General features: G+C 41.3%; 1 protein-coding gene across 1 annotated transcript in view; it reads right to left on the bottom strand.

Annotated features, from left to right (window-relative positions):
- Positions 1–1961: 1961 nt before the first annotated feature.
- The window catches only part of LOC137423107 (uncharacterized), a 138922-nt gene continuing 115337 nt past the window's right edge, over positions 1962–25546 (bottom strand). The window contains exons 10-12 of the mRNA XM_068109921.2: positions 12006–12143; positions 10069–10145; positions 1962–4259 (exon numbers count right to left, since the gene is read on the bottom strand). Coding sequence (XP_067966022.2) covers positions 4244–4259; positions 10069–10145; positions 12006–12143 — 231 coding nt within the window. The 3' untranslated portion in view covers positions 1962–4243. The remainder of the gene's footprint in view (positions 4260–10068; positions 10146–12005; positions 12144–25546) is intronic.

The raw sequence follows: 25546 nt of genomic DNA, 5'->3' as shown, positions 1-25546 counted from the left end.
TGTGTATGAGCATATTTATAATATGCAGTGCACTTAACCAGTGAACAAAACTATGTGAGATATTGCTAAGTTATGCTTATGCATTATGTGACAAATTTAAACTGGTTTGTTTGTACTAAAACGTTCACTGTTATGTGCGTCGTTTTCATTGAATTTCTTTTTTAAATGTTGTTTGAAATAACAATTTAAACTTTTATTTTGACTAAAATGTTTACCAAATATGGGAGGAATTTAACTGAAACCCGCATGTATCACAGCTCATCTAACCCCCATGGATGTTTTACCCTCAAAGAAGTGTGTACCTTTATTAAGTACGCGCATGATACTGCCATTGTTGGCTGTCTTTCCAATCAATCATCCTTTGTAGTTTGTATCACACCTCGATGAGAATAACACACCGAGTAAGTGGTGTGGGGACTGTTGTCTCACTCTGTGTGTAAAACTAAAGAGATTATTTTGGATTTTGGAAAAGTTCACAATCATGAACCTGTAACCATAAATGGTGTTAAGGTGGAAATTGTTACAAATTCAAACACCTGGGCCCTATTATTGATAACAAAGGAACTTTTGATTAAAATACCGATGCTGTGTACAAGAAATCAATGCAAAGATTGTATCTTCTCAGGAAGTTGCGTTCATTTGGTGTTAGCTCCTCAGGAAGTTGAATTCATTTGGTGTTAGCTCTTCAGGAAGTTGCGTTCATTTGGTGTTAGCTCCTCAGGAAGTTGAATTCATTTGGTGTTCGCTCCTCAGGAAGTTGAATTAATTTGATGTTAGCTCTTCAGGTAGTTGAATTCATTTGGTGTTAGCTCCTCAGGAAGTTGAATTCATTTGGTGTTAGCTCCTCAGGAAGTTGAATTCATTTGGTGTTAGCTTCTCAGGAAGTTGAATTCATTTGGTGTTCGCTCCTCAGGAAGTTGAATTAATTTGATGTTAGCTCTTCAGGTAGTTGAATTCATTTGGTTAGCTCCTCAGGAAGTTGAATTCATTTGATGTTAGCTCTTCAGGTAGTTGAATTCATTTGGTGTTAGTTCCTCAGGCAGTTGAATTCATTTGGTGTTATCTCCTCAGGAAGTTGAATTCATTTGGTGTTAGCTCCTCAGGTATTTGAATTCATTTGATGTTAGCTCCTCAGGTATTTGAATTCATTTGGTGTTAGCTCTTCAGGTAGTTGAGTTCATTTGGTGTTAGCTCACACGTGGTGCGGATGTTGACCAATTCCTTACTGATTATTGTTTTGTCATTTAATTTGGTTTCCTGGTACAGTTATCTAAATGTGCGGAATAAGTCACGATTAAGAAAGATCGTTACACTGGCATTTAAAGTGGGTGGGCCTTCATCCAGTATGGAGTCTGTACTTGTGAGCATTGAAAAGGAAGTAGATGCAGGTGTGTACCTATGAAAGTCACTTCTTGAACGGACTTTTTGAAAAACTGCTATCAGGGAGACGCTTTCGTACTAAACGGATGAAGAAGAACATTTTCAACGTCATTTGTACCATTTGTAATTCAAGTCTTAAATTCAAATTCTTCACAATTTTGCTGTTAAGTCCATCTTCCATATATTTTACCGTTTTTTCTTATTAGTCCCCTACCGGTGTACACCGGAGGGGACAATAGGTTTGCACTCCGTCCCTCCGTCAGTCTGTCCGTCCATCACGCAAAGAACAGTTTTCCGGACTTTTTTTTCTAAACGCTTAATGCTAATAATTTCAAACTTGGTACATGGTTTCCTCATGATAAGTTACAGATCAAGTTCGAACTTCACGACGTTTCGATCATTTTTGACAAAGCTATGGCACTTTGAACTTTGGGAATTTCCCCAACAGTTTTCCGGACGACAGACTGCCGGTAGGGGACATGTATTGCAGCGCAATACTCGGAATGCTTGTTCCTTTTAATGCTTTTTTTTTTTTGATGATGTTTGAACTTACGATCTCACCAAAGAGGGATTTCCCTGGATATGGGACAATAAAGCTTGTTATTATTATTACACAGTTATAATATATCAGCATTTCAAAATCAAACTTGCTGTAATATACGGTCAATATATTTCGACTAAACTGCTTAACAGCTTTAACCGGAACTTTGAAAAAAGGAAACCCGACCTAATTTGTACATTTAACAGTCTTGTCATGTGTTGTGATTCAGCGCAAGGTAGTTTCAAATGATAAAACAATACTCGACATGAGTTAATCCAATCAGAGCAATTAAGTTAAAAGAAAAAAATATTACCTTAAGTAGGGAATGAATTAAGGCAAAATATAAATGAAAAAAAAAAACATTGATCTTTATTCGCTCCCTCACGGTTTCACCGGAGGGGACGACTATACGTTTGCTCTCTGTCTGGCCGTCCCACCTGTAGTTTTCCAGACTTCCGCTCTTACCCTTTAACATATTCGACTGAAACATGGTACAAGGCTTTATTATGATAGGTTACAGAGCAAGTTCGAGTTTCAGGATGTTTCATCCATTTTTCACAGTTACGCCCTTTTTGGATTTAGAAAATATCACATCAGTAGGAGACATGATTGTATTGCAAAGCAATTCCCCCTCTTGTTTTGTTACGTTTCATTTTAGAAGTATTAAAGCACAATATTAAATCAACAAAATGCTATATTTACTCCCATTAACCTTAATTCATATCCTTAGTGGTGGCTTAATGGTTAAGGCAGTTGACTATGAATCTTAAGTTCAATCTTGGGTCTTGAGTTCAAACCCCAGCCATGTCAAAACCAACACCAGATGTGTTGACTCAGCCTGTCATCCTTTCGAGTTCTGCAAAATGAGTACCAGCTTGCTTGGGAGTGAGGGATCAACAACAGTTTATCTTGGGATAGCAGTGGCGTTCACATACACTAACTCCAACCCAAGTTGTAGAAGCTAGTGAAAGGGGAGCCTTTGGGTTGTCTTCCATTTCTGTTCACACCTTACTTTAAATGTAGTTAAGCAAACCATCTTACTTGCTGGTTACTGAGTTTCCTCCCCTCCTTTCTCTCCCACGTTCTTCTTTTCCTGTTCAATTATTTCCACCTGTCCACCTGCTGCCCCGGTGTCAATTTATTGCATGTTTACCCTCGGCTGCCACCCCACTCTTCGATGAGGCTCGACATTGCATATAATTTAAAAAGTATGCAATATATAACTGATCAGCGTATTTCAAAAAATTGCATTACAAATAGACAAAGAAAAAGCAAAACACCAGTTGATAAAGTTAGACATTAATACAACTTTCTCTCCAGAGCCAGAGAGAGCTCAGATATACTGGAGTGAATTGCACCATTTGAAAAAATTAAAACAAGCAAGCAAATAAAAATCTGTGTATAATTTTGAGATAACTCTATATTTTTATAGCATATGTATGTAATTTATAGATGGTAGAAATCTGCATGTATTTAAACAGTGCTGCAAATGCAGTACCTGGCTGCAGCTATGCATTATTTTTGGGGGCACACCTGGCACACAATGGCCGACTCTTTCCAGAAAGTACCGTGAAATATTTCACGTTCATGAATTTTTAAGATAGGGAACAGCCAGGTTGACATCCCCTCCAGAGGATGACTTACCCATTGATGCAATACCTTGCAGAGCAAAGCATTACACAAGTATGATGACAGCAAAAATGCAATTATTAATATGAAAAGACAAATGACCTCACCTGCATGGTCAATGCTAGAATATGGTAAAAAAATATGAGATCCTTTTAATGAAAGAATCCCAAGCCATTTTTAATACAAACAAAACTTATTGATTTGAGCTGTGCAGCTGACTTACTTAAACAAGTGGGTACCGTAGTATTGTTTTTAAAAGAAAGAGGCTAAAACGACTTTCACAAGTAAAATAGGTATATATGTAAATAAGTAATTCGCATTTATGAGAAAGTCCACAATAACAAGCCACTCCAAGACTCCAAGTACGATCTTAGATGTGATGACCCGGGCTCGCTGGGTAATCTAGAAAGAAGATTAACCAGCTGCGAACGGTCATCTGTTCTGTGCTTATAATGCATCAACGTGCAAAGGTAATGGGACATGAAAATGTACATGAAATGGTGACAGTTGAAGTACAAACAAGTAACAAAGACATTGCAACTTCTCTGTTCTTCAAGCGTATGATAAAATCTCATCATGCACACATTGGTATTGAAAATCATCCATTCCAAAAACTCCTGATGCTGTCCATGGTCCACTGGGTGATATATTTGTCTTTTTGTGATGCAGATCCATTGATTTTTGTGATGGAAATCATGGATTATGGAATCTGGAAGCAAAATGATGAACAGCAATTCACAAAATCAACAAGATTATGGATTCTGTAAATGTTGATGAACAACAACAAAAATTACGAGAACTGCCACTTTATGACTGCTGGCAGTGATGACTGGTTTCCTCAGCCTTCCCACTTTGATACAACCACTCTTTCATCGGACCCACGTGACACATGACATCCTCTTTATAACACTGAAATCAGTATTGTATTTTAAATATTTTATTTTTTAAATGAGAGGTCCACGGGGTCTTTTGGGTATTTTGAGTCCTCAGGGTCTTTTGGGTCTTCGGGGTCTTTTGGGTCCTCGGGGTCTTTTGGGTCATCGGGGCCTTTTGGGTCATCGGGGCCTTTTGGGTCATTGGGGTCTTTTGAGTCCTCAGGGTCCTCTGGCTCTTTTGGGTCCTTTGGTTATTTTGGGTCTTTGGAGTGCTCAGGGTCTTTTTTGATCCTCGGGGTATTTTGGGTCCTCGGGATCCTCTGGTTCTTCGTGGTATTTAAGGGTCTTCGGGGTATTTTTGTGTCTTGGTGGTCTTAAGGGTTTTGGGCATCTTAAAGTTTCTTCAAAGGGCTAATGGGTCTCAGCAGTCCAAAGTGTCGACAGGTAAATTCCGATAGTACAAATTAATAGACGTATGTAATTGATAGGATGCCAGTGAATTCAAACAGTGTGTCATAGATATGCAGAAAAGTCACAAAGCTGGAGAAGAAAATAATGTGGAGTTTCCTCTTCAAACAGTATCATCTTGTGGCTGCCAAACCGTACGACCAATCGTGTTGAAATTTTTACACTTATTCCGCTTCAGGACTTACTTATACATTACTTTACAGTTTCACATCGATCAATAAAGTGGTTCAAGAGATATAATTTAAAAAAGATTTTCGTTCAATTATCCATGGCTGCCAAACCATGTGACCTTGTCGCTTATTTCAAAATACCATTTTACAGTGAAAACATGGGGAACATACTTATGAAGTTTCCACTCGATCTGTTCAACTTTGAGGGAGGAGATAGGCTTTAAAGGTTTATGCTTCAAAAAATAATAGCTCCCAAACCATGTGACCTACAACATATATATATATATACATATAGATATACAGACTTGGCATTTAATATGGAATATTTTTTATGTGGGGGTGAACTTACTTTTCAAGATGACTGAGAACCAAAAGTTCATTGGAATTATGTTGAAATTATTCTAGATTTTGTTACTTAGACCTTTAAAAGAAACAAAAACCACATTTGACATTTTGAAACAAATAAATTGATCCTTGAAAGTGATGTGAACTGATATCGAACTCAATTCACGGACAGTACTGTGTTAAACTTCTGTACGTTTTCCAGAAGTATCTCTTTATTTTGCACATTAGCCAAAATTTTTTTCAACAAAAACAAAAGTTAAATTATGACTGGGATTACGGACAGTAAAACTACAGTTCAGTACTTCGTGTAACCCCATGAGCATTCAGGAGAGCACGTACACGTCGAAGCATGCTGTTCACGAGATTTTCCAAGGTTTGGACAGGAATCTCTTTCCATGCAGTGACAATAGCCTGCTGAAATTCACGCACAGAGGTCGGCTGCTGGTCCACGTTGTCGATTTGACGCGTTAATTCTGCCCACAAGTTCTCTATCGGATTCATATCCGGGGACATGGCGGGCCACTTCCTATGCTCTACACCACGGTCAGCAAGAAAGTGTTGGATCATGCGAGCACGATGAGGCCATGCATTGTCATCTTGGAAGACAAAGTTTCTTCGATAGGCTGCACGAGCAAATGGAAGCAATGTTTCTTCCAGAATGGCCCTGTACTTAAACTGGTTCAGGTTTCCATTCAGAACAACCAGGTCAGTTTTGCCCCCTGTATGAAAAGCAGCCCAAACGGTCACCCCACCACCTCCAGCTTGGAGTCTTGGCACTATGCAAACTTCGTTGTAGGCTTCATGAACTTGTCTGCGCACTCGGACATGGCCATCTTGACGGTAGACCAGAAATCAAGACTCGTCACTGAAGATCACGTGATTCCAGTGTCCTGGCTGCCATGGACGGTGCTCTCTGGCCCACTGTAATCGGCGCTGGCGGTGTTGTCTTGTCAGGCGTGGCTTTCTCAGGGGACGCCTGGCACGATAGCCTGCTTGAACCTGTCATTGGTTGACTCGCCTTCTGGATACAGGCACATTTGTCAGTTGCTGCCACTCAGCCCTAAGCCGATTAGCTGACTTGGTACGACCATTGCGGACTAACCGGTGCAGCTGGCAATCATCCCTCCTTGTGGTTCTGCGGGGACATCCTGGCCTCGATATTGGAGTACGGACACCCCTCTGAGCATTTCGTTTCGGGATCTTTGACACCTGACCTTGAGTGATGCCATACTGCCGAGCAATAGCACGCTGTTTCAAGCCGGAATTTCGTAAAGCCACCACTCCATGACAAACAGCATTGACGAGTTGACGGACCATCTCCAGAGGAAGCGGCAATAACTTTTGTAGACGTGCAGCAGTTGTTTTCCACTAATACAGAACGCAACAACCCTTATATAACCGATTGTGAAGCCAATCGTCAAATGTACCTGTCCGTACATTTTGTCACGCCACCTGTGATATAATCCTGTTATTGACTTCTTGCTGCGACAATCAGTGACATGGTTCTTTTAACAAAGAAATCACCGAAGCGTAAAATAAACTCACCAGATTGATATACTGAGTTAAGAAAGTAAACCCAAGTCAAGAAAAAAAAAAATTCCATATTAAATGCCAAGTCTGTATATATATAGATATATATATATATATATATATATATATATATATATATATATATATATATATATATATATATATATATTTCACTAAATGTCTGTCTGTCTGTTCGAAGGTACCGTAAAAACTGCTGAACGGATCGCAAAGATATTTTGGGTGGGTAATCCTGGGATCTCCAGGAGTAAAATAGGCTATTTAGTTTTCCCAATTTCAGCTTTGGTCTCCAGCATTCTCAGGTTTGGACTCCCGCATAACATTCGGTTCGCATAACATTCATTGTGGCGATGTTCTCATTGTTACGATCTTAATATAATTCACCAAATGTCCGCCTGTCTGTCTGTTCGAAGGTACCGTAAAAACTGCTGAAACGATTGCAAAGATATTTTGGGTGGGTAATCCTGGGATCTCCAGGAGTAAAATAGGCTATTTAGTTTTCCCAATTTCAGCTTTGGTCTCCAGCATTCTCAGGTTTGGACTCCCGCATAACATTCGCGTTCACATAACGTTCATTGTGACGATGTTCTCATCGTGACGATGTTGTGACGATGTATGTGTTCACAGTAGTGTTTGACATGACGGTGTGAACGTAATTTCGTAATGTTTTTCGTTTCGTAATCCTTTAATGAACATTTAATGTTTAATGAACGTTTAATGTTTAATGAACGTTTAATGCCCTTCGATGTCTGGGGCCGCATGCGCGCTACACTGGACGGACCAGCGTGTACCTTGCCCTTCGCCGTGAGGCTCGGGTAAACCGCTGAGCCCCATCCGTGATGGGGACTGGGGCTTGAGACAGTGTCCCACGAAGAAGGAATTCCCAGTAAGCGCGAGTCATCAGCTCACGTTGATTAAGTCCCTGCCCTTTGTACACACCGCCCGTCGCTACTACCGATCGGAAGGTTTGGTGAGATCCTCAGATCAGTCCCTGCATGGGCTGTTCTCGGCTTTTGCCGATGCACCGAAAAGATGAGCAAACTTGACTGTCTTGAAGAAGTAAAAGTCGTAACAAGGTTTCCGAAGGTGAACCTGCGGAAGGATCATTATTGGGACAACATGAGAGGGAGCGAGACGCGAGACGTACGTGGTACGTGATCGTCCATGTACTGTTTAGCCATGTACTGTTTAGATTTTGATGATTTGCATGTGATATGATTCAACGGATGTTTATATGAATCGTTTAAAATAAAAAAGCCTTCAATTTCTGATATTTTACCTTTTCATTTGGGCTTCCCAATTGAAACCCCGCCCCTAGGGTGGGTACTGTTGCTAGTATATAGAATTAATTAATCATAATATTTCCTAAAGCTAAATATTATACAAAGTTCAATATGATATTTATTGCAATGCATTTAACAATACAGTGCGTATCAAAAAAAAGGTAATCCGAATTCACGGGGTTAATATGCAAAGGTTATTTAGTTTGACAATTTACATGTGGTTTTACAATTATGAGGAGATCCTCAGCTTTCCATTGATGCCTTTCATGCATCATTGCTGTCACACATGACCGAGTACATGTTCATTGAAAATGACAAGTTCAAATCGCATTTTTAAAAGTTTGGCTAATCGGTGCAAGACAGTTTGAAATGGACGCATTACTTGTCGACTGCCAAGTTGACTATGTAAAATTGTTAAGCTGGTCTGGTAATCGTCGGTTGCGTCATCCTTTGTTGAAGATGGGTATTTAAGATGGACCTACAGTGTATGGGTTTAGAGACAGTCTGAGTCATTGAAAAGATGGTTCAACTTACGACTGAACAGCGGACCTTCGTGGTTACAACATTTCACCAAACTGGAAGTTTGCAGCGAACTCGTGATGCGTTCAGGGAACGTTTCCCAAAACAGGAGCCTCCAGCAGCCAAAACCATCTGGGAGAATGTTAGAAAATACCAAGAGCATGGCACAAGCCTCAACCACAACAAGGGGAATTCTGGTAGGAGGCGCAATGGGCGATCGGAAATGAACATTGCAGCAGTAATGCAGCAACTTTTGGAGCATCCATCCGGATTCACATCCGGTATCAACTTACGCCAGGGGATTTTGCCAGGAGGCTGGTGCTTGCCGGATGGTTGATAGCACATTGCAAAGCAGATGTCAATTTCCTGCGGTATCTCGTCATCGGCGACGAAGCTGCTTTCGCCATGGACGGCAAGGTCAATACCCATAATGTTCTTCAATATGCACCGACAGGACAACCCCCGGAATTTAATTTTGACACCAACATGAATCGACAAAAGTGGACTGTTTGGTTGGAACTTTGTGGAAGTGGTAAGGTGATCGGGCCATTTTTCTTTCAAAGGAATGTCAATGGTAACAGGTATTTGCAGATGATCAATGATGAAGTTTTACCGCAGCTGGAGGAGAACTTTGAGCGACAGGTTCGTGGTGTCTTCAGATATCTCTGGTGGGCCCAAGACGTGACCCAGCACATCGTCTGTTTGCTGTCCGAGATCGACTGAGGGAACTCTTTGGAGACCGAGTCATCGCCCTCAACCATGCAGTGGAATGGCCGCCAAGATCACCTGACCTCACACCATGTGATTATTTCCTTTGGGGACATTTAAAGAACAAGGTGTTCGTATTATTACTCCCCGTGATCTTGACGAATTGCAGGGTCGTATTCGACATGAAGTGGATGATTTGCGCAATGACCCGTCTATGGTGAGACGAGCAGTTCAGGGCATGCTCCGCCGCTGTGAGCTTTGTGTTGAAAGGGGAGGTGGACATGTTGAAGGTGTGGGTGCATAAAGGCCAATCATTCCTGAGAAAAGTTCACATCTGACGTTCACTTTGCACCAATTATCCTGGCTTGCATCGATTAGTCAAACTTGTAAAAATGCGATTTGAACTTGTCATTTTCAATGAACATGTACTCGGTCATGTGTGACAGCAATGATGCATGGAAGGCATCAATGGAAAGCTGAGGATCTCCTCTTAATTAGTAAACCACATGTAAATTGTCAAAATAAATAAATTTTGCATATTAACCCCTTGAATTCGGCTTACCTTTTTTTTGATACGCACTGTATAATTATGTATTGTTTACCTGGTAAAGTGTCGGCTCTCTTCATGCACCTCCATTTCTTTGCTTTTGAATTCATTAAGTTCCTTTCGAATGGCAGCCTGAAAATGTTATAAAGTGACACATGGTAGGTAATGGATTAGATAAAATTGCAAAAAATGATAAACACCGGAATCAATATTTTTTATTTTTGCTTGTGGGATATTAGGAAGTGTAAGATTTTACAACAGGCGAATCAATTTAAATTGCTGGAAATTGCTCCTGTTCATTCATCACCTTGCTGTGTTCACACGTTGTCCCACTGCCCCACAGTCAGTTTATTGCCCTCAACTCACTGTCTCCTTGGTCTTCCATGAGTCTATACTTTGTATTCAAAAATATACCATTTAATGTTTTTTCTTTTATCTACATGATTACATTTGTCAAAGTTCTTCACTATAATTGCCTTCAGCATGGTTGTCTTGTACTCCAAATGCTGCTTTAACCAATCTCGTATTGTTCCTGGCTTTTAAAGGAAATGAATGCTGACCTCATTGGTGAATCATCAGGCAGCATGAAAGGCATAATTATTGCATGAATAATAATTATGGCATAAATTAATGATGCAGGTAATAAAGAAGGATGCTTTCTGATGTGGCTCCTAAAGAAAGATTATGAAGATGATGCAGATGTGCTACAGCTGAGTTAAACAATTTTGGCTCAATATATTCAAAGTAAAAACTCTAGTAGCTTGTTGTCTTAGACAGCATATCGAAAAATATGAAAGTTATTTAAATAATATATTTTGTAGTTCCAACTAATTAGGGATTTTAAAGCTTTTTTTTAAACCTTCGGGCAAATAAAAAATGTGGTTAATGAGCCAATTATTCAAAATGACAAAGCAGAACACGTTCAATTGTATTGAGAACATGGGAAATGTCATACAGTCAATCTTGGACCAAAAAACTGGCAAAAACTGCAAAAATTATTCATGAAAAACAAGCGTCTTTTTGTTTTTCCGCCACCAAATGTGGATGGAGGTTATGTTTTCACCCGACTGTCTGTCGGTTTGTTTGTCCGTCCGTCCGTTTGTAAAACAAAATATCTCAAAAAGTTGTGGACGGATTCGGACCAAATTTGGCAGAGATGTAGCGTATGTGACAAGGACGAAATGATTAGATTTTGGTGAAAATCCGGATTCGGATCCGGCTAGTAGAATTTTTAAGTGATTCTTCACCATTGGGAGATCGGGCCAAAAACTATACATAGCAGGATATCTCAAAAAGATGATGGATTTGGACGAAACTTGTTGGACAGGTTGGATGTGTGACAAGGAAGGATTTTTGTGACAAGGATTCAATTTTGGTGAAGATCCGGATCCGGCTAGAAGAAATTTTAAAGTGATTTTTCACCATTGAGTGATATGGCCAACCAGGCGGAGGTATGCTCTCTACTGAGTTCCGTTCTAGTTCTCCTTGTTTTTGTGGAACACTTCTGAATATGTAAAGTGATATTAATAAAATCATTAATTTTATGAAAATACATCTATTTTTCAATTGAACATCTACATCGATGTGATCAATGAGATGACTCATCTCTATTAATCAGTGCAAACAGGTAGAACTTTTATTCAGATCTAGTCGAAATTCAAGAAATACTAAATTAGGCATATTCAGAAAGTTGTGATGACGGCCATCATGGTATAGGAAAGAGCCAACTCAAAATGTCAAAAAAAAACTCATCATATAATCTGTTTTAGTCACATTAGACTCATAATTGTATGCACAGGGCATGTGTGGCCAGCGATTTAGTCGCCTTCCAAAGAAGTGGAAAGACAAGCTCTGCAACACAGGCAATAAAACAACGCAATAGGCATTTTAAGGCCATTTTCCCTGCTCAAATGTGGTTAGCCTTGCGGGCCCCATGACGATCTTCTCCATTTTGCAACACAGGCAATCATGTCTTAAAAAGAAGGCACTCACCTTGTCTGCTGATGTGAGTCTTGTCCATGGCTTGTCTGCCCGGCGGTCATAGTCCTGTACTTCAGCAAGATCGATGTACTCACTGAAGTGCAGGATTCGACGCTTTCTCAGCTCATTCACTGTAGGCCGCATGCTCAGCTACGGATTAAACGATAACGATTGACAAGGTGTTAGGGGCATAAGGCTTGGATGGCATCTAAGGCCTTGTTTGAACTACAGAAAAGGTTGTTTAATATTCCAATCGCTATGTTACCATACAATGCACACGAAGCTTATTGGATGAAAAAAAGGAAACAAAATAATTGGCATCTTTCAAAAAAAGTGGAAGAACAGTGACAGCTTTCTGGCCTCTGTTTACTCCCACACATCTCTCTTCGGGTCTTGCTCCCTCTGCTCTTTCACTCCTCTTTCCCCCCCCCCAGCCCCTCCAGAATGCACATTTTCTTCCTCTTTGTAAAAAAATATCCAAAAATCGAGGCTCGATGCTCACCTAAAGTCCTTTGGTCTTCCCTTCTCAGGTCACTTGGGGAACCTCCTTTCTCAGCATGTTCAATACCAATCTTCCTTCCGGAGGTCAAAGTTGGCAGTGGACCACCATCCATCCCTACCTGTGATTTTTTTACATCCTCATTTCTCATTAACCATTCCTCATCTATATGCAGGCTGCTGTGTTTCATTCCCTCTTTTCTCTCTGGTATTTTTCATCCCTTTTGCATCCATGCAGTTATCCAACTACCACTTGGTGAATGGATGTTTTTCCACCGTCTGTAACCACACACTTTATCGGCCTATATTTTGCACCCCAAAATGTAGATTTAAAATGCCCCTGAGACTAGCTGAATGTTTGGTTGCCTTTACACTTTTATAGGATAACTAGCAGAAGTACCCGGCGTTGCCGGGTGGGGGAGGGGAACGGAACGGGTGGAGGGGGAAGGGGAGGGGAGGGGACGGGAGGGGAACGGGGAGGAGGGGAGGAGAGGAGGAGAGGGGGAGGGGAGGAGAGAGGGAGGAGAGGGGGAGGGGGACGCAGGACACTTCCACTTCTTCTTCCTCTCCCTCCCCCTCCCCCCCTCCACCCCTCCCCTTCCCTTCCCCTCCCCTTCCCACCCCCTTCCCTCTCCTCCCTTCCTCCTCCCCCTCCCCCCTCTCCTCCCCTCCCCCCGTTCTCCTCCCCTCCCCTCCCCTTCCTCCTCCCCTCGTTCCCCTCCCCTCCCCCGCCCGGCAATGCCGGGTACTTCTGCTAGTTCTATATATTTTCAGTTCAATGGTCTGGCGGCGAGGATGGAATATCACGTGATCGCTTTGAGCGAATCAGCGAGCTGCCCTGGCACATGCTGAGATTCAGTGTATAATGTTCCTCGCTGAAATGTGCTGACGTAAACATGAATAAAAAATATGGATCTCGTCAAATATTTTTAGGTAGGCCATGTCCTTCCCAGGCTCAATGGCCATGTCCATGCCAAATATCAAGCACGTGAGCCTCTCCGTTTAGGAGTCTATAGGTAACACACACACAAACTGTGTTTTATTTATATAGTTTTATTTATGTAGATAGATTTAATGGACCGGGTAAGAGATTGGCAGATTCCGTTCAAGATAACGAAAAGTAAGCTGCATTGGATGGGTGAGGATAATGAAAATACGGATTATATAATGCAAAGGGCAACAATGGAGCATGTCACATGAGAGGAGGATCTGGGGGTTGTAATATATACAGGGGGTAAGACAGCACAGTGCCAGGCAAATATAGTTGAAGCTAACAGGGTTTTAGGTTGTATTCATAGGGGATAAGTCATAAATCAAAGGAGGTAGTGTTAACATTGTACAGAAATATTGTGTTCAGTTTTGGTTACCATATCTGAGGATGGACATAGCTGCCATAGAGAGTGTACAGCGTAGGGCTACTACATAGATCCCACGTTGAGATACAGTGCCTTCAGAAAGTATTCACACCCTTTGACTTTTTCGTTGTTACAGCCTGAATTTAAAATTGATTAGATTGAGATTTGTTGTCACTGATCTGCACATAATACTCCATAATGTCAAAGTGAAATTAATAAAAAATTTTTTACAAAATATATTAAATGTGAAATACAGAAATGTCTAATTTACATAAGTATTCAACCCCCTGAGTCAATATATCATAGAAACACCTTTGGCAGCGATTACAGCTTTGACACTTCTTGGATATGTCTGTATCCGCTTTGCACATCTGGATTTCGGGAGTCTTTCTCATTATTCCTGGCAGATTTGCTCAAGCTCTGTCAAGTTGTATGGGAATCGTCGGTGAACAGCAATCTTGAAGTCATTCCACAGATTCTCAATGGGATTCAAGTCTGAGCTTTGGTTGCGTCACTCAAGGACTTTCATGTTTTTTTCAGTTTCACTGTTCATGTTTCATATTCTGAAGCCATTCCAGTGCCACTTTGGCTGTATGCTTGAGGTCATTGTGCTGGTAGAACATAAATATTCACATCACTCTCCGGTCTTTTGCACTCTGAAGCAGGTTTTCTTCAAGGATTTGCATGCAATTGGCCTTAGCATGATGCTGTGACCACCATGCTTCACGGTAGGGATGGTGGTAGATGGGTGATTAGCTGTGCTCGGTTTCCGTCAGATGTAGCGCTTTGGATTCAGGCCAAATTGTTCATGTTTCATCTCATCAGACAACACAATATTTTGCCTCATGCTTTGTCTTCCATGTGCCTTTTTGCAAACTCCAGTCATGCTGTCATGTGTCTTTTTCTCAGGAGTGGCTTCCATCTGGCCACTCTCCCATAAAGCCTAGATTTGTAAAGGGCTGCAGAGACTGTTGTCTTTCTGGCAGGTTCTCCCGTCTCAGCCAAGGAACGCTGGAGTTCTGTCAGAGTGGTCACTGGGTTTTGGTCACCTCCCTCGCAAAGGTTGATCTTGCCCAGTTAGTCAGTTTGGTCAAAAGGCAGCTCTAGGAAGAGTCTGTGTCCTCCATATTGTTTCCCTTTCCTAATGATGGAGCTCACTATGCTCTTGAAAACTTTCAACACTCTAGAAATTGTTTTATACCCTTCCCCAGATCTATGCCTCCTCACAATTCTATCTCTGAGTTCTATGGACAGTTCCTTGGACTTCATGGTGGAGGTTCTGCTCTGACATGGACTTTCAACTGTGAGACCTCGTATAGAAAGGTGCGTTTCTTTCTAAATCATGTCCAATCAATTGAATTGGCCACAGGTGGACTCCAACCAAGTTGTAGAGACATCTCAAAGATGATCAAAGGAAATTGAATGAACCTGAGCTCAATTTTGAGTGACATAGCAAAGGGGTTGAATACTTATTCACTCAAGACATTTCATCTTTTCATTTTTAATTATTTTGTAATAATGTCTAAAATAAATTCCACTTTGACACTTTGGGGTATTATTTGTAGATCAGTGACAAAAAAAATCTCAATTTAATCCATTTTAAATTTAGGCTGTAACACAACAAAATGTGAAGAAAGTCAAGGGGTGTGAATACTTTCTGAAGGCACTATCGGCTAAGGTATAAGGAGCAGCTGATAAAGATAGGACTTTTTACATTACAAACTAGAACGGCACTCAGTAGAGAGCATATCTCCGCCTGCTTGGCCATATCACTCAATGGTGAAGAACCACTTAAAAAATTAAATGATTCTCATATCCGAATCCATATTCAGATCTTCAACAAAATCGAATCTATTTGTCCTTGTCACACACACAACCTCTCCACAAAGTTTCGTCCAAATCCATCCATAACTTTTTGAGATGTCCTGCTATGTATCATTTTTGGCCCTCTCTCCCAATGGTGAAGACTCACTTAAAAAATTCTAGTAGCCGGATCCGAATCCGGCTCTTCACCAAAACCTAATCATTTCGTCCTTGTGACATACTAATTGTGATGTCTGACAAATTTCGTCCGAATCCGTCCACACCTTTTTGAGAGATTCTGTTCACAAACGAACAGACAGACAGACAAACAGACAGGGGTGAAAAAAAAACTTCCATCCACCTTTGGTGGCGGAGATAAAAAGGATATAATTGCACAAAGATCTGATAGAGATGTTTTATATGATGAAGGAAACAGACTAATTAAGTGCAGAATAATTTTTCAGCAAAATATAAACTGAGAGTACAAGGGGTCACAGTTTAAGAGTAAAACGTACGAGAGTTAGGATAGTAGTAAGGCAGGGGTACTTCACTCAGAGTGTTGAATGGAGTTGTCTCCTCCATGCAAGGGGAGTGACAATAAAGTGAGTGGATAGTGTTAAATGGACTTGTCTCCTCCATGCAAGGGGAGTGACAATAAAGTGAGCGCATAGTATTAAATGGAGTTGTCTCCTCCATGCAAGGGGAGTGACAATAAAGTGAGTGGATAGTGTTAAATGGAGTTGTCTCCTCCATGCAAGGGCAGTGACAATAAAGTGAGTGGATAGTGTTAAATGGAGTTGTCTCCTCCATGCAAGGGCAGTGACAATAAAGTGAGTGGATAGTATTAAATGGAGTTGTCTCCTCCATGCAAGGGTAGTGACAATAAAGTGAGTGGATAGTGTTAAATGGAGTTGTCTCCTCCATGCAAGGGCAGTGACAATAAAGTGAGTGGATAGTGTTAAATGGAGTTGTCTCCTCCATGCAAGGGCAGTGACAATAAAGTGAGCGCATAGTATTGAATGGAGTTGTCTCCTCCATGCAAGGGCAGTGACAATAAAGTGAGTGGATAGTGTTAAATGGAGTTGTCTCCTCCATGCAAGGGCAGTGACAATAAAGTGAGTGGATAGTGTTAAATGGAGTTGTCTCCTCCATGCAAGGGGAGTGACAATAAAGTGAGTGGATAGTATTAAATGGAGTTGTCTCCTCCATGCAAGGGGAGTGACAATAAAGTGAGTGGATAGTATTAAATGGAGTTGTCTCCTCCATGCAAGGGGAGTGACAATAAAGTGAGTGGATAGTGTTAAATGGAGTTGTCTCCTCCATGCAAGGGCAGTGACAATAAAGTGAGTGGATAGTGTTAAATGGAGTTGTCTCCTCCATGCAAGGGCAGTGACAATAAAGTGAGTGGATAGTGTTAAATGGAGTTGTCTCCTCCATGCAAGGGCAGTGACAATAAAGTGAGCGCATAGTATTGAATGGAGTTGTCTCCTCCATGCAAGGGCAGTGACAATAAAGTGAGTGGATAGTGTTAAATGGAGTTGTCTCCTCCATGCAAGGGGAGTGACAATAAAGTGAGTGGATAGTATTAAATGGAGTTGTCTCCTCCATGCAAGGGGAGTGACAATAAAGTGAGTGGATAGTATTAAATGGAGTTGTCTCCTCCATGCAAGGGTAGTGACAATAAAGTGAGTGGATAGTATTAAATGGAGTTGTCTCCTCCATGCAAGGGGAGTGACAATAAAGTGAGTGGATAGTGTTAAATGGAGTTGTCTCCTCCATGCAAGTGTAGTGACAATAAAGCGAGTGGATAGTGTTAAATGGAGTTGTCTCCTCCATGCAAGGGCAGTGACAATAAAGTGAGTGCATAGTATTGAATGGAGTTGTCTCCTCCATGCAAGGGCAGTGACAATAAAGTGAGTGGATAGTGTTAAATGGAGTTGTCTCCTCCATGCAAGGGTAGTGACAATAAAGTGAGTGAATAGTATTGAATGGAGTTGTCCCCTCCATGCAAGGGGAGTGACAATAAAGTGAGTGGATAGTATTGAATGGAGTTGTCTCCTCCATGCAAGGGGAGTGACAATAAAGTGAGTGGATAGTATTAAATGGAGTTGTCTCCTCCATGCAAGGGGAGTGACAATAAAGTGAGTGGATAGTATTAAATGGAGTTGTCTCCTCCATGCAAGGGGAGTGACAATAAAGTGAGTGGATAGTGTTAAATGGAGTTGTCTCCTCCATGCAAGGGGAGTGACAATAAAGTGAGTGGATAGTATTAAATGGAGTTGTCTCCTCCATGCAAGGGGAGTGACAATAAAGTGAGTGGATAGTGTTAAATGGAGTTGTCTCCTCCATGCAAGGGGAGTGACAATAAAGTGAGTGGATAGTGTTAAATGGAGTTGTCTCCTCCATGCAAGGATAGTGACAATAAAGTGAGTGGACAGTGTTAAATGGAGTTGTCTCCTCCATGCAAGGCGAGTGACAATAAAGTGAGTGGATAGTATTAAATGGAGTTGTCTCCTCCATGCAAGGGGAGTGACAATAAAGTGAGTGGATAGTATTAAATGGAGTTGTCTCCTCCATGCAAGGGGAGTGACAATAAAGTGAGTGGATAGTGTGAAATGGAGTTGTCTCCTCCATGTAAGTGTAGTGACAATAAAGTGAGTGGATAGTGTTAAATGGAGTTGTCTCCCCCATGCAAGGGCAGTGACAATAAAGTGAGCGCATAGTATTGAATGGAGTTGTCTCCTCCATGCAAGGGCAGTGACAATAAAGTGAGTGGATAGTGTTAAATGGAGTTGTCTCCTCCATGCAAGGGGAGTGACAATAAAGTGAGTGGATAGTATTAAATGGAGTTGTCTCCTCCATGCAAGGGTAGTCACAATAAAGTGAGTGGATAGTATTGAATGGAGTTGTCTCCTCCATGCAAGGGGAGTGACAATAAAGTGAGTGGATAGTATTAAATGGAGTTGTCTCCTCCATGCAAGGGTAGTGACAATAAAGTGAGTGGATAGTATTAAATGGAGTTGTCTCCTCCATGCAAGGGGAGTGACAATAAAGTGAGTGGATAGTGTTAAATGGAGTTGTCTCCTCCATGCAAGTGTAGTGACAATAAAGTGAGTGGATAGTGTTAAATGGAGTTGTCTACTCCATGCAAGGGCAGTGACAATAAAGTGAGTGCATAGTATTGAATGGAGTTGTCTCCTCCATGCAAGGGCAGTGACAATAAAGTGAGTGGATAGTGTTAAATGGAGTTGTCTCCTCCATGCAAGGGTAGTGACAATAAAGTGAGTGGATAGTATTAAATGGAGTTGTCTCCTCCATACAAGGGTAGTGACAATAAAGTGAGTGGATAGTATTAAATGGAGTTGTCTCCTCCATGCAAGGGCAGTGACAATAAAGTGAGTGGATAGTGTTAAATGGAGTTGTCTCCTCCATGCAAGGGCAGTGACAATAAAGTGAGTGGATAGTATTAAATGGAGTTGTCTCCTCCATACAAGGGTAGTGACAATAAAGTGAGTGGATAGTATTAAATGGAGTTGTCTCCTCCATGCAAGGGTAGTGACAATAAAGTGAGTGGATAGTATTGAATGGAGTTGTCTCCTCCATGCAAGGGGATTGACAATAAAGTGAGTGGATAGTATTGAATGGAGTTGTCTCCTCCATGCAAGGGGAGTGACAATAAAGTGAGTGGATAGTATTAAATGGAGTTGTCTCCTCCATGCAAGGGGAGTGACAATAAAGTGAGTGGATAGTGTTAAATGGAGTTGTCTCCTCCATGCAAGGGGAGTGACAATAAAGTGAGTGGATAGTATTAAATGGAGTTGTCTCCTCCATGCAAGGGGAGTGACAATAAAGTGAGTGGATAGCGTTAAATGGAGTTGTCTCCTCCATGCAAGGGGAGTGACAATAAAGTGAGTGGATAGTATTAAATGGAGTTGTCTCCTCCATGCAAGGGTAGTGACAATAAAGTGAGTGGATAGTATTAAATGGAGTTGTCTCCTCCATGCAAGGGTAGTGACAATAAAGTGAGTGGATAGTATTAAATGGAGTTGTCTCCTCCATGCAAGGGGAGTGACAATAAAGTGAGTGGATAGTGTTAAATGGAGTTGTCTCCTCCATGCAAGGGTAGGTAGTGACAATAAAGTGAGTGGATAGTATTAAATGGAGTTGTCTCCTCCATGCAAGGGTAGTGACAATAAAGTGAGTGGATAGTATTAAATGGAGTTGTCTCCTCCATGCAAGGGTAGTGACAATAAAGTGAGTGGATAGTGTTAAATGGAGTTGTCTCCTCCATGCAAGGGTAGTGACAATCAAGTGAGTGGATAGTATTAAATGGAGTTGCAAGTAGTGGGGATGAGGGCGTCCTTGGATATTGGCATGTATGCGCAAGCTTGATGGGCCTCATGCTTCCTCCTGCATTGAAATTGCTTCCTTGCCTGTGCACTTCTAAGCCGGCATGTGCACATGCGTGGGTGCCTGTGTACTTATTACTCACATAACCTTTGTCCAGCTCAATTTTTTCATTTGCACCCAACTCTTTCATGCTGAACATGAATGTGTGTTAATAAGACTCTTCCTACAATTTCTGCATTCTTTTTATTTTAATTTTTCCCTTCACCCTGCTTTTTCCAGAAATAAAGTCTGACTATAAGTAGTTATTTCCTTCATTTATATATAGCCATCAATATACAGACTTGGCATTTAATATGGAATATTTTTTTTGTGGGGGTGAACTTACTTTTCAAGATGACTTAGAACCAAAAGTTCATTGGAATTATGTTGAAATTATTCGAGATTTTGTTGATGTGACGTTTAAAAGAAACAAAAACCACATTTGACATTTCGAAGCAAATAAATTGATCCTCGAAAGTGATGTAAACTGATATCGAACTCAATTCACGGACAGTACTGTGTTAAACTTCTGTACGTTTTCCAGAAGTATCTCTTTATTTTGCACATTAGCCAAAAAAAATTTCAACAAAAACAAAAGCTAAATTATGACTGGGATTACGGACAGTAAAATTACAGTTCAGTACTTCGTGTAACCCCCACGAGCATTCAGGAGAGCACGTACACGTTGAGGCATGCTGTTCACGAGATTTGCCAAGGTTTGGACAGGAATCGCTTGCCATGCAGTGACAATAGTCTGCTGCAATTTACGCACAGAGGTCGACTGCTGGTCCAAGTTGTCGATTTGATGCGTTAATTCTACCCACAAGTTCTCTATCGGATTCATATCCGGGGACATGGCAGGCCACTCCATATGCTCTACACCACGTTCAGCAAGAAAGTGTTGGATCATGCGAGCACGATGAGGCCGTGCATTGTCATCTTGGAAGACAAAGATTCCTCGAAAGGCTGCACGAGCAAATGGAAGCAATGTTTCTTCCAGAATGACCCTGTACTTGACTGGTTCAGGTTTCCATTCAGAATAACCAGGTCAGTTTTGCCCCCTGCATGAAAAGCAGCCCAAACGGTCACCCCACCACCTCCAGCTTGGACTCTTGGCACTATACAATCTTCGTTGTGGGCTTCATGCACTTGTCTGTGCACTCGGACGCGGCCATCTTGACGATAGACCAGAAATCTAGACTCGTCACTGAAGGTCACGTGATTCCAGTGTCATGGCTGCCATTGACGGTGCTCTCTGGCCCACTGCAATCGGCGCTGGCTGTGTTGTCTGGGCAGGCGTGGCTTTCTCAGGGGACGCCTGGCATGACAGCCTGCTTGAACCAGTCGTTGGTTGACTAGCCTTCTGGATACAGGCACATTTGTCAGTTGATGCTACTCAGCCCTACGCCGATTAGCTGACTTGGTACGGCCATTGCAGACTAACCGGTGCAGCTGGCGATCATCTCTCCTTGTGGTTCTGCGTGGACGTCCTGGCCTCAGTATTGGAGTAGGGACACCCCTCTGAGCATTTCGTTTCAGGATCTTTGACACCTGACCTTGAGTGATGCCATACTGCCAAGCAATAGCATGCTGTTTCATGCCAGAATTTCGTAAAGCCACCACTCCATGACAAACAGCATTGTCAAGTTGACGGATCATCTCCAGAGGAGATGTGGGTGAGTATTATGATGGTGAGATGAGTAAGCAATAACTTTTGTAGATGTGCAGCAGTTGTTTTCCACTAATACAGAACGCAACAACCCTTGTATACCCGATTGTGAAGCCAATCGTCAAATGTACCTGTCCTTACATTTTGTCACGCCACCTGTGATATAATCCTGTTATTGACTTCTTGCTGCGAAAGACATTCAGTGACATGGTTCTTTCAACAAAGACATCACCGAAGGGTAAAAAAAAACTCACCAGATTGATATACTGAGTTCAGAAAGTAAACCCAAGTCAAGAAAATATATATATTCCATATTAAATGCCAAGTCTGTAGTTTTCATCATTTGATATTATGAACCAATGTTGAATTTGTGATACTGCCAAAGATACAGCACACACAAGGATACACAATGAACCTTGAGGTAGGAGGAGGCCATTCGACATATCATGCCTGCACTGCACCAACCCCAGAATCCATCACCCATCCACACACAAACTACCTGCAACAGGTCCTGAAAATATCCCCATTCCCTTATCTCCAATGCATCCAGGTACAGTGGCCTGCAAAAGTGTTCATCCCCTACCAATAATACCATATTTAGATGAACTAGGGCATGCCCGTACTATATATATATCTAAAATTATAGCCCCCCCCCTCTATTTACATGAAATGGTTTGGTCCATTCGCAAAGCCAAAGCGAACGGCTTGCGAGTAGGGTGACAATCCCCCCCCTCTATTTACATGAAATGGTTTGGTCCAAAGCGAACGGCTTGCGAGTACGGTGACAATCCCCCCCCCTCTATTTACATGAAATGGTTTGGTCCAAAGCGAACGGCTTGCGAGTACGGTGACAATCCCCCCCCCCCTCTATTTACATGAAATGGTTTGGTCCAAAGCGAACGGCTTGCAGAGTTTGGTAAAGAAATCGCCATAGCTCGGTAACTACTTGTCCGATTAATATGAAACCTTGAAAAGGCACATCCTCGGGTCCCCAGCAATATACCTGGCAAGTTTCAAGTATATCGGACCGGTAGTTGTCGAGAAACAGCGGTCGCATACACACACACAGACACACACACACACAGAGATTACTGGAATTATAGATAGATTACGAATTATGAAGAAACAATTTTTCCAAATGAACTTTTTTTATTCGCACCTGAAGAGATCAAATTAAACACTGTTATACTTGAAGGAGTTTACATGTCAGGGATACTGCAAACAATATGTACAAATCAAAATTCACCAGTTGCAAAAGTTTTCAGCCCCTTTGGTCAGTTCATGGTGGAAGCACCTTTTGCAGCAATGACTGATATGAGTCTTTTTGAGTCTGATTCTTCCAAATTTGCACAGCGAGATGGTGAAATCTTTGCCCATTATTCATGTGAAATTGCTCTAGTTCTGCCAAGTTTGATTGGAATCGTCGATGGACTGCTATCTTCAAGCCATAAATGTTCAATTGGGCTCAAGTTATGAGTTTGGCTGGGGCCACTCAATAACATTTATTTTCCTCTTATTCAGCCACTCCAGTGTGACTTTATCTTGTCCTGCTGGAATGTGAATCTCCTACCCAGTTTCAGATTAATGGCTGACTCAAGCAGGTTTTCATCAAGGATTCTCCTGTACTTTGCATTGCCCATTGCCACTTCTATACAGCCAACCTCGCCAGTCCCTGCTGATGAAAAGCAGCCCCATACCATGATGCTGCCACCACCATGCTTGACAGTAGGGTTTGTGTTGACTGGGTGATGTGCAATGGTAGGCTTGTGCCAGACATAAAACTTTGAATTTAGACCAAAAGTTCAATTTTTGTCTCATCTGAACATAAACTTTTCTCCACATATCTGCAGTATCATTAAGATGCTTTTTCGCAAACTCCATATGAGCTTTTTGATGCATCTTTTTCAGTAATGGGTTCTTTCTTGCCACCTGTCCATAGATGCCAGCTTTGTGAAGGGAACAGGATATTGTTCATTGATGAACACTGACCCCCATCTTGGACATAGAGCCTTGCGGATCTTTCCAAGTCATTATTGGATTTACAGTGATATCCCAAACCAGCTTCCTGCTTGCCAGGCTGCTGAGTTTGGATGGGATGATGCGTCTTCCACTTCTTAATTATGGATTTCACCGTACCCAAAGGGGTAATGAGTGACTTTGAAGTCTTCTCATAACCCTCTCCTGAACGGTGCTTCTCCACCACTTTAAGTCTGACTTCTTCGGAAAGTTCATTGGTCTTCATGTTTGCCTTGTTTGTTGACCAAGTGAGTATCACCTTAAAACTCCTTACATAAGTGGGAGAGTTTAATCTTTAAGTTAAACCACTGATTACATACAGGTGAATCCTATTACACATTTTTTTTTTAACCTTTCAAACAATTAATTTACACCTTAAGTGATTTATGGTTAATTAGGCAAAGGGTTTGAATACTTATGTAAATTAAAGTCATCTCAGTTTCTCTGTTAATCAAACTTATTCACACTTTATCTGCATATTATACCTTTATCCTTTTGGAGGAGATAGTGAAGATTCTATATACAGTAATTTTGATTTGAAAGCATCATGAAATAAGCTCAGGTGGCATCAAAATGCGAAAACCTTAAAGGGGGATGAATACTTTTGCAGGCCATGGTACCCATCTAATTTAAATTTAAATTTATCCACCCCTTCCCTGCCAACACCTTTCCAGGGAGACCATTTCATGCATTAACAACTCTCCAACTGAAAGACCGCCTCCTTAAAACTGTCAAACTCTCATCTCCTTTACCTTCAGGCTATCGACCCTGGTTCTATCACTGTCCATTTAGCTGAAAAACTCAACTTCACATATCTTCTCCACACACTTCATTATCGTAAACATCTCAGGATGTTTCGTAATCACCTCCTTTCCAATGTATAAAGTCCTGTCTCGTTGAACCTTTCCTCATAGCTTAGTCTAGCTAGACCCAGTATCAATCTAGTAGCCTGACACTCTCTATGGCAGCTACATCCTTCCTTAAATGTTGTGACCAAAACTGAACACAATGTTCAAATTGAGGCCTCACTAAATTCCTATACAGTGTTAACTCTACTTCCTTTGATTTATAATTATCCCCTAAAAATACAATCTAAAACCCTGTTTGCTTTCCTGTACCTATAGATGCCTGGCACTGTGTTGTCTCCTAAACCCCCCCAAATCAAAAGGAGTCGCAAAGCGTCCCTCCCTTTATATAAGGGATCGTTTCTCTGTATGCAGCTTTAACATGGGGACTGAAAATGCGTTTCTCGGCTTCTACTGGACGAAATCGGCTGCAAATTTCAGAAGTAAATGCTTTGTACATTGAAGTAATATGTTCCAAATTTCAGCAACGTCCATTTATGCATTCTTGAAATATATTTAGAAAACCCTCAAAATCATGTTGGTGTCTGTCCATCCGTCCAAATTGTGTTGCCACTCATATCTCAAGGACTATACATTGAAACTAGCTGAAACTTGGAATATACATAGGCCAATAGGTCTAGTTAATGGCTTTTGAAACAAATTGCACCTAAGTGCTGTAGGTTTTGCTTTAAAATTAAATATTTATAAATATATAAAAATATATATACACACTTTATAACTCTTCCAAATATTATTACACAAATCTAACGTGCTGGCCAAATGGCCTAATGGATAAACATCAGACACCCCAGCTGGGGATTGTGGGCTCAAATCCCTCTGGCTTGAATTTTTTTTCCCCCTTACTTTTTCAATTTTTTTATATCGTCTTGAATAATGAGAAAATTAGCATCTTGTACAATGAGGAATGCATTTTGCTCGTATTTAAAACGTATTTATTATTAAACCTGAATTTCAGCA

The sequence above is a fragment of the Myxine glutinosa genome, chromosome 3 (assembly GCF_964187855.1).
Source record: "Myxine glutinosa chromosome 3, kmMyxGlut1.1, whole genome shotgun sequence".
Classification (NCBI taxonomy): Eukaryota; Metazoa; Chordata; class Myxini; order Myxiniformes; family Myxinidae; genus Myxine; species Myxine glutinosa.
Note: the sequence above shows the minus strand (reverse complement) of the source record. Positions and strands in the feature narration are given on the sequence as shown.